General features: G+C 44.4%; 1 protein-coding gene across 2 annotated transcripts in view; it reads right to left on the bottom strand.

Annotated features, from left to right (window-relative positions):
• Positions 1-10000, bottom strand: part of LOC134463642 (xylosyl- and glucuronyltransferase LARGE1-like) — a 110072-nt gene that overhangs the window by 43700 nt on the left and 56372 nt on the right. For both annotated transcript variants that reach the window (XR_010037784.1, XM_063216829.1), the window contains exons 5-6: positions 3996-4119; positions 2616-2787 (exon numbers count right to left, since the gene is read on the bottom strand). Coding sequence is in view for 1 of the 2 variants with exons in the window: in XM_063216829.1 (XP_063072899.1) it covers positions 2616-2787; positions 3996-4119 (296 nt within the window). In the remaining variant the exon portion in view is untranslated. The remainder of the gene's footprint in view (positions 1-2615; positions 2788-3995; positions 4120-10000) is intronic.

Here is a 10000-nt window from a genome sequence, read left to right as displayed (position 1 = left end):
CACACACGCAGGCGCCCAATCAAAATACTTGCTTTCTCTCAAACCATTTTTTTCGGCACAACACAATTCCTCCATCCATCCCCTGACACATACACAGAGTTGTAAAGTAACAAAGTAGAACTACGTACATACTCTGTATCTGTACTTTACTGGAGTATTATATTTCCACTCACTCAGCCACTCACTCAGCCACTAACTCAGTCACTCACTCACTCACTCACTCAGTCACTCACTCAGTCACTCACTCAGTCACTCACTCACTCACTCACTCACTCACTCACTCACTCACTCACTCACTCACTCGCTCACTCGCTCGCTCACTCGCTCGCTCGCTCACTCACTCACTCACTCACTCACTCACTCACTCACTCACTCACTCACTCACTCACTCACTCACTCACTCACTCACTCACTCACTGCCTGCCTGATGGGGAGAGAGACAGATGGGTAGCCTTATCTAGGGCACAGCATTCACTGCCCTGCCAACACACTGAGGCTATCCAATCCATGCCGGGCTGGCGGAGGGCGAATTCAATTACACCCACGTAACGAGACTGAGAGCAGAGAAGGGCGAGAGCGCGAGAGAGCGAGACACCTTTGGACTTGTGAAAGTCAGCCAAGGTCTCGCAACCATTGACCTTTCATCCAAAAGTCTTTGTTCTTTGTCACTTCAAGCCAAAGCTTTGTACATAAAATCTTAGAGCTCCACAAAAAAAGTAATTGCCAGTGGCTTACAACATAAACTCCAATGTGATTTGGATGAAAGGGTATCTTCACAGACATATCTCAGAGACGTGTGTTGGTAGCCGTGGCTTAATGGTGAAGGAGATGGGCTTTAGACCAGAGGGTTGCAGGTTCGAATCCCACCCTTCCACTGTCTTCCTCATTCCATGGCTGACGTGTCCATCAGCAAGGCACCTAACCCCACACTGCTCCGGGACTGTAACATATACCCTGTACTCAGGGCTCTAAATTAACTTTTTTTCACCAGTCAATATGGCTTGTATATGCTAATCTTACTAGTCAAGGACAAAAACCAACAAGGTCGGCGTCTGCGCCTACACTTTTGACCCGTGTATTGCTTGGTGCGTCCGCTCCCAAAAAGTAGTAATCATTTCAGCTAATGAAAAAAGACATTGAGAGACATTTAGAATGGACTAGCTCCTAAACATCTGTTGCTCCAGTTTTAACCTCTGACTTCTGTAGTAAATTTTCGGCTAAAATATACATTTTTCACACAAGCCTTGTGTGCTTCCTTTTTTCATTACTGTACCTCAAATCTTACTAGCCAAACACACACTGACTAATGGGTCAACGTGGCTAATACATTGATCTTTTCAACCAATCAAACTTAAATTTCACGAGTATTTGGCCACTCGGCTGGTGTTAATTTAAATTAAAGCCCTGTCTGTCCTTAAAAATAACAACTGTAAGTCGCTTTGGATAAAAGCGTCAGCTAGGTCTAATGTAATATAATATCTTCAGGCTGTTGCAGCCATGCATGAACATGTCTGACGAGAAGCAAGAGGAATCAATACCTTTGAACTTGTGAAAGATAGCGAAGAACTCTGCGATGACTAACACACACTGTATACATATAACCTGGTTGACCATGAAGAAATGTATTGCGACAGCACCACAGCCCATGCCTGTTGTTGCGCTGGTACTGCACATTGAAAGGGATGGATAATGAGGGTGAGAAGCCGACAGAGGGAGAGGGAGATACCTTTGAACTTGTGATAGACTGACCGGAGCTTAGCGTTGACTAACATGACCTGAATGACAACTGAGAAGTGTGTCTGCTTGTCGTACTACACCTTGACATGTATGATATGGGTGAAAGGTATGAAGGAAGTGAGAGAATGACAGAGGGAGTGACTGAGCAAGAGAGAGTAGCAGATCTCATTATATTACCTTTGAACTTGTGAAAGACAGATGAGAGCTCACATAGAAAATAAGAGCAAGACAGCAACAGTGAGCTACCACTGATGTCGTGAGAGAGAGAGAGAGAGAGAGAGAGAGAGAGAGAGAGAGAGAGAGAGAGAGAGAGAGAGAGAGAGGGGGAGACAGAGAGAGAGAGAGAGAGAGAGAGATCAATTAATTTGAACTTGTGAAAGACAGACCAAAGCTCACCCCTGACTAGCGTGACCTGGGTGATAATGGAGAAAGGAACCCCCAGCAGGTTGTACTATGCCTTGGTATAGATAGCTCATATGAGCAGGGAAGCACAAACACAGTCATTAAGATAGCACAGGTCTGAAGAATGAGGAGAGGGAGCTCAGTTCATTTGAATTTGCGAAAGGCAGACCAGAGATAGATGACAGGGGTCAAGAAAGCAAAAGTTTGTGTGATATACCACTGAACCTGTGGAAGACGGAGAGAGAGAGAGCGAGAGAGAGAGAGAGAGAGAGAGAGAGAGAGAGAGAGAGAGAGAGAGAGAGAGAGAGAGAGAGAGAGAGAGCTGAGCTCATTTGAGAAAGGACAGAGACAGAAAGCAGAAAGAGAGAGTGGAAAGAAAGTGAAAGAGGATGGAAAAGAGAGAGGTGCCATGCGATGAAGAATGAGAGAATTTGAATTTGAATTTGAGAAGCAAGAGGGGGCGGGGCATGCAATACCTGTGAACTTGTGAAAGACGGCCCAGAGCTCTGCGATGTCGGTGGCGAAGGTGATGTCGGTGTCCAGGACGATGACCTGCTTGAGGTCAGAGGGCAGCGCTTTGGTCAGCACCAGCTTCATCAGACCGTAGATCCCAGAATAGTGCTTGTTGGGGATCCATGACACCTCCGACTGCAAGAGATGGAGAGATGGAGAGATGGAGAGAGACGGATGGGAGAAAAAAACATGGAGGAGGTGAACGGAGAGAGAGAGTTAGAGAAATGGAGACAGAGATGGAGGGTGGAAGAGAGGACAACAGGGAGATAGTGGAAGGGGAGTGGAAGGGGAGAGAGCTCAGGAGAAAAGGTCAGGGGAGTTAATGTGAGGTGTGAAGTTGTGAGGTGAAGAGCATAAGAAGGAGAGTTGTGAAGTTGAGTAGGAGGGAAGTACAGAGAGAGAGAGAGTGTGACGGACAGACCGCGAGACAAAGGCCAGAGAAAGGACAGACAGAAATTATGGGATTATATAAGAACCATAGACTTTTACTCACTCAAAATGAATTTCACGGCCAAACGTCAGAATTTTATGAATTTCATAATCATGTAAGAACATTAAATAGTTGATTGAATAGTTGATAGACGATCTCCATAACTCCTTCAAGGACTAAGGAGTCTAACCTTGTCTACCCTTTCCCAAAACACGGAGCACATAATTAGCAAACTGTCTATAGTATATCAATAATATAAATGATGTACAGTAATTATCATAATTATGTAAGAACATTAATATGTAGGGAGGACGACGTTCATCATGGAGGAAAATATTCATGAATTTCATGATTATCAGATGAATCGGATAATTACATAAGATCATTAAACTTTTTAAACTTAAGACAGATGAGATACTCCAGAACTCCATCCAGGTCAAGGGCCTCAGCATACACTCTCCCCCAAAACCACAGTGCTTATAATAATCTATGGTCACTGTCCAGCAGAAACCTCAGAACTCCTTATAACTTTTTATTATTTCTTTTTATCCTTTCTTTCTTTATTTTATAAATATAAATCAGTATTATTGGTCAGTCTCCATGAGAATATGATGTGTTCTAAAAGTTCAGGTGTCTCAAATAGAGCTTGTCGACATCCTTGAAGCCGACTCGTACAATCCAGATGCTCATGACTATCATATTCTACACATTCTATATAAGGTATATCTGTAATATTGGTAGGATCCGGTGTCTGACTTTGAGCAAGTCAGCCTCGTAGAAGTCAGTTCCAGTTCCAGAACCATCCAGCAGCTCATAACTACCGTATTCTATATATGGTAGGTAGATCAATAATATTGATAGGATGAGGTGTCTCATAGTAGATCTATAATATGGATGGGATGAGGTGTCTCACCTTGAGTTCGTCGGCATCGTAGAAGTCGACTCGTACGGCCGGCACCATCCAGGTGTGGAAGAGGGAGGCCAGGATGCGCTGGGCGATGGAGTCCGTGATGAAGTGGAAATGCAGAGGGTTGCGTCTGTTACACACACGCACACATGCACACACGCACACATGCACACACGCACAGGCACACGCACAGGCACACACACACGCACACACACACGTGCACACACGCGCACAAAGACGACAGAACATTAGTTCTCTTGATATTCTTACTATTTACCAAACACATTTGCACACAATATCATATTTCTGCACACAAACAACTTCAGAGAAGATTTCTGCACATATTGTAGATGTATGCAAAAATATCCAGTTGCATTAAGTCAAGGCAACTCAAGTCAGTCAACTGTATTAACCCTTCTGGGGAAATTAAATTTCAAGCAGACATTACACAAGAAACATTACACAAAAAAATGAACAAATGTCACATGTCCTATAAATGTTCTTATGAAAACACACACCAAACTCGTATTGGCTTGCATCAGATACAGGTTTGAACACTCTCTCTTATCTATTTACTACCTTTTCTCCATATATCGCCCTTGTTGCTTGTTTATGCCTTGCAACCAAGACGTGTCCTGTCTACTTGCTCCTTTACTATGACCTTTTCGTTTTTTGGCCTGTTCTCTCGTTTTTTTCCCCAGAAAGGTTAGTGGATGGAGAGGTGAAACAGGCTACTACAAAAATAATCTAATAAACAAAATGAGATGATATGAAATAAAATATAAAACCCCCCTCACTGAAACATCTTTACTTCATGGCCCATGAACAGACCAAGTCAGAGCGACCTCGCCTCAGGTTGGAACAGTTGCAAAAACACTATAAATGCTCAATGTACCGGGAGATTTCTCACCTCAGATCATATTTTTCGGAAAACAGCGTCTCAAAACAAGGCAAGAAATATAACCAAACACAGCAATAAGCGGCAGAACTCAAATAAACTTCTACGACTTGAGAGAATCCGCAGGGAGAAAATGCTGAACGTGGTGGCCTTGATATAGGGGGCTCAAGCTGCAAAATTACTGTCACAGTGAGAAAACACGGAGCACAGCGCACACACACGAAAAAAAACGCACATGCACACGCTCACACACACACACGCGCGCGCGCGCGCGCACGCACGCACGCACGCACACACACACACACACACACACACACACACACACACACACACACACACACACACACACACACACACACACACACACACACACACACACACACACACACACACACACACACACACACACACACCTCCAATTTCCCATGTCCGAGGCGAGGCATAATTCAATTCAACCGTCCTTGTTTGCAGAACAAAGAAAGAAGCGGAGACACTTTGATTTGCTAGTCACAGCAAACTTTAGAGGGACACAGCTGACTCTGATGGAAATTCAATCAGTTTTTGGTTTGAAAAGAAGTGCCACAGAATTGCACATCTTGAAATGTCTTTCTGTATCAAGGGGAAAAAAACAAGAAAAGTGCCACAGTTATGTCCAACTTTTTGCTCTCTTGTCCCTGTCTGTCTCTCTACCTCTCTCTTAAACTCATACACGCACGCATGCACACACACCATCTCGCTCTTCCTCTCTGCCGGTGTCACAGTAAGCATATATTTAAAAACAAAAAACTCTGAATTTGCTTCCATTGTGGGAGGGGAAAGACAAAATGAAAATAAAGGAAAACAAGTACCTGGACAACCTGACAAATGGAAACACGGAGCGATTATACAGTTTGTCTGGTTCAGGCTGTCCTGGGAAACTTCAGCAGTCAGCTGTTCTGTTGGGTGTATGTGTGTGTGTGGGGGGGATAGACTCTCCTGTCCCCAGTGTGTGATGACTCATCGTGTTCTGACCCGCTCTGGCCAACCATGAGAGTCCTTGTCTCAGCGTGTCACTTCCTCCTCCTTATCATCCTTTTCCTTTTCAACCTCCTCTCCTTCTCCTTCTCCTCCTCACCTCTCTATCTCTATCTCTCTCTCCCTCACTCTCTCTCTCTCTCTGTCTCTCTCTCTCTCTCTCTCTCTCTCTCTCTCTCTCTCTCTCTCTCTCTCTCTCTCTCTCTCTCTCTCATCTCTCCTCCTCCTCCTCCTCCTCCTCCTCATTTTTCCCTTGCTGCTCCTCTGTCTTGTCTTTATCTTTCTTGTCCTACTGCTCCTCCTGTTCTTCCTCAACTTAACTTACTTGCCCTTCCTGTTGCCCTCAACATTTTTGGATCATCTCCTCTTTCTCATTTTTTCTCACCCATCACATCTTGCTCATTCTTCTTCTCCTCCTCTACATCTTTCCCTCCCTCCTGCTCCTCCTCTTTCATCGAGTCATTATCCTCCTTTCTTCCTGTTCGTCCTCAACCCAAACCTTCTTGCAATCCTTCTATTGGGACTTCTCTCTCTTCATCTTCTCTTCTTCTCCGTTTTCTCACCCATCTCATCTTTCTCGCCCTTCTCGTTGTCTTCTCATCCATCATTCCCACCCTCCTGCTACTCCTCTTTCTTCGACTTTTTATCTTTCTTGGCCCCCTCCCGTGTCTCTTCATCTTCCCTTCTTCTTATTTGCCTTTCACATCTTCATCACCTTCTCATAATCTTCCTCCTCCTCATTCTCCTCCTCTTCTCCTTTCCCCTTCCTCTTCCTTATCCTCATCTTCATATTTCTCCTGTTTCCCACCACTTCTTCCTCATCTTTTTATTCCTCTTCATCCTCCTGTCATCCTCCTATCATCCTCTTTCTCGTCCATGTCCTCCTCTTCTCTGATTGGGTAATCCATACAAGAGTCAAGCTGTTAAACTCCTTTATCCCCACTGAGTTAAGGTTGCACATTACAATTTGGGAGACGTGCATATCTATCACAGACCGGCTCAGTAACTTGTCTGCCAGTCTAATGCACTGACATATTGACAAAAATAATAGGCTTCAACACCAGATTCTACTAGGCGAGAAAGAAAGTCAACATCCTGTGACCATGACTACCATGGTTGCCTTCATGACAGGATAGTCAGTTTGCGGAGGCTAGTGGGAGCAGTGGTCACACTGTGTGATGGTCATCCTGACAATTTCTGACAATTTCTGTCAAATATCCTCCTCAGGCATGTGAACTTCTACATCTCAAAGCAAGTGGCAACAGCTGTCTTTTCAAACCTCACAGTGACAGCGTTACTTTAGCTGACCTGAAAAATCACACCTCTGATGATAGCTTCAAGCTGATCATCTTCCACCTTAGGAAATCTAAAAAATTGCACTGTAATTGGGTTCAAGGCTGTAAAAAGTCTCAAATCTCAGTTACTTACAACTTCACTCCTTGCCTTTCTTCACAATACGCAATTAAAGTATGCAGAATACATTTTAACTGAACAGTTGGAAAGGATACTGTTCTGTGTGCTGAGTCAATATGAATCCTCAAATATTTGCCATTATTTATTCCCCTAACGTATCCTTATATTTAGGCTAATGCCCATTTGCAGTACAGTACCCCTATTCAAATGCAATACCGAGCAATGTTCCTTTGCACCGTTGACATTACCATTTGCTGAAACAGTACTTCACAAACAGGGGAATAACAACACAGAATAACCCTTAAATAAATAATCTAAAGTTCAGGACAGAATAAGCCTCACCCTAGCACAACCCCTCTCAAGACGGCATTCGGGACAAGATAGGAGTTCAGGGGAGGACAGAAAAAGAGGACATGACAGGACAGGAAAGGGGAGAGGGGAGATGAGAGAAGAAGTGTAGGAGAGATGATAGGAGTAGAGGAGGGAGGAGGGCAGGAGAGTGTAGAGAAGGATAGGGGAGAGGAGAGGAGAGGAGAGGAGAGGAGGGGAGAGGAGAGGAGAGGAGAGAAGAGGAGAGGAGAGGAGAGGAGAGGAGAGGAGAGAAGAGGAGAGAGAGGAGAGAAGTGGAGAGGAGAGGGGAGAGGAGAGGAGAGGAGAGGAGAGGAGAGGAGAGGAGAGGAGAGGAGAGGAGAGGAGAGGAGAGGAGATGAGATTAGAGATGAGGAGATGAGAGGAGAGGAGAAGAGGAGATGAGAGGAGAGGAGAAGAGGAGATGTGAGAGGAGGAGAGAGGAGGGAAGAAGATGAGAGGAGAGGAGAGGGGAGGAGGGTAGATGAAAGCAAGGGGAAGAAGAAAAAAAGTGAGGAGATGATAGGGCAGGGAAAAGTGGAGGCGAGATGAGAGGAATAGAGGAGAGAGGAGGGAAGGAGAGAATAGAGGAGAAGAGGGTAGGGGATAGTAAAAGGCAAGAGTTCAAAACAGGACATGACTTCAGGAGAGGAGAGGAGAGGAGAGGAGAGGAGAGGAGAGGAGAGGAGAGGAGAGGAGAGGAGAGGAGAGGAGAGGAGAGGAGAGGAGAGGAAAGGCACGGACAGGAGAGCCTGTGCATGACAGTTTCCCCATTAGTCATTACTGAGGACCACAGCTGACTTTTGGACCTACATTCATAATTGAAGCGACCCCATCCACATCATTCACATCAGTGTGAGTGCACATGCAGTGTTTCTCTTAACTGCTTACATACCTACCTACCTACCTACTCATGTGGTTTTCTGCAAACGTGTGCATGAAGCACACACTGTAGAATAATCATTTTATAAGTATACAACCAGAAAACAGGAATCAACTCTTTGCCTGATATCATCTTAACATCATGTCAAAGTTGATACAGCTGCTTATGTGCTGTACTAACAAATGTGAGCAATCATGTGAAAAAATGAATTATTCAGATATTGGATTGATTTTATCTCTGTAAATCTATGAGTAGATTGTTGTGCAGATGGGGTCGCTGGAGGGCCTATTCACTATTTGCCGGATATACTCAACTACATCATAACAACATTGCTATGACATTACCGAGAGCTTTAAGTAACAGATTAAGACAAAGCCACCACAAATTTGGTGACAGTTAGGTTATAACATAGGCTCTGCGCTAAGGGGTTAACTCAATATGCCCCTGGGACTTCCTTGGGCTGTTTTAATGTGACCGGTCACACATGTTAAATGTGCCTCACTGTCCCACACCTGATTTGAAAGCACCATTCCTGGGAGCTTCACTAGAAGTGGATACTGACAATGGGTTCAAGATTCGATGCCCAGCACAATACACATGCCACAATGCAATATCATTACAATGTAGTGTGATCCAGTATGATGCATTGCAATATTGACTTCATTCATATTCTTTATGAACAACACCTCAGATCATATCATCTAGTTGTTTTCTGGACTAAAGGGTGACAGAAATTTGAAAGGACATTTCACGCCCTGCATTGCAATACAGTATTGTGAATGTGAATCACGATTATCACCATATCGTTACAGCTCTCGTCACGCACAAACAGCAGATATGGGTAGAGTAACACCTACGGCAAAAGTGTTGTTTGTCAGTCAGTCTGTACAAAAGAGAGGGGGGAGTAAAACCCCAACATAATCACTCTGAACAAGGGCATTGGCTAATGTAATATTGGCACTGCAATGTACTGTACCAACAACACCAAGTATATGTACAGACCACGGAGGAGGATGGCACATGATGTTCACAAATGGTTTAAGGCTACCTCAGGCGGTAGCAAAAGAAGGAGAAAGCTCCTAAAAAAGAAGGAGGAGAAGAATCTTTGATGCTGTGAGACCATAAATGTAACCCATTAAGAGGAAGGCACGTTTGCCAGCTTTACTCTGTCTGGTTTCTGCCTGTGGTATGCCCCTCTCTCTCTCTCTCTCTCTGAAGCACGTGACCCTCGTAGCTCAGAGCAAAACTGTCAAAAAGAATCACAGCAGCAAAAAAGAGACGTAACCTAGGTCACAGCTGTCATAGCAACAGGCAGATGTGAACGTGCCTGCTCCGTTAACATGTGATAATGAAAATGTTTTAATTTTAAGTACATGGGATTTAATTGGGAGCTAATTATCTGTTATTCAGCAGAGGCTAACTAAACACCAGGTAAAGCCAGGAACAGTAAGTAGA

The sequence above is a fragment of the Engraulis encrasicolus genome, chromosome 15, assembly GCF_034702125.1.
Source record: "Engraulis encrasicolus isolate BLACKSEA-1 chromosome 15, IST_EnEncr_1.0, whole genome shotgun sequence".
Classification (NCBI taxonomy): Eukaryota; Metazoa; Chordata; class Actinopteri; order Clupeiformes; family Engraulidae; genus Engraulis; species Engraulis encrasicolus.
The sequence above is the reverse complement of the archived record's forward strand: the minus strand, read 5'-3'. Positions and strand labels throughout refer to the sequence as shown.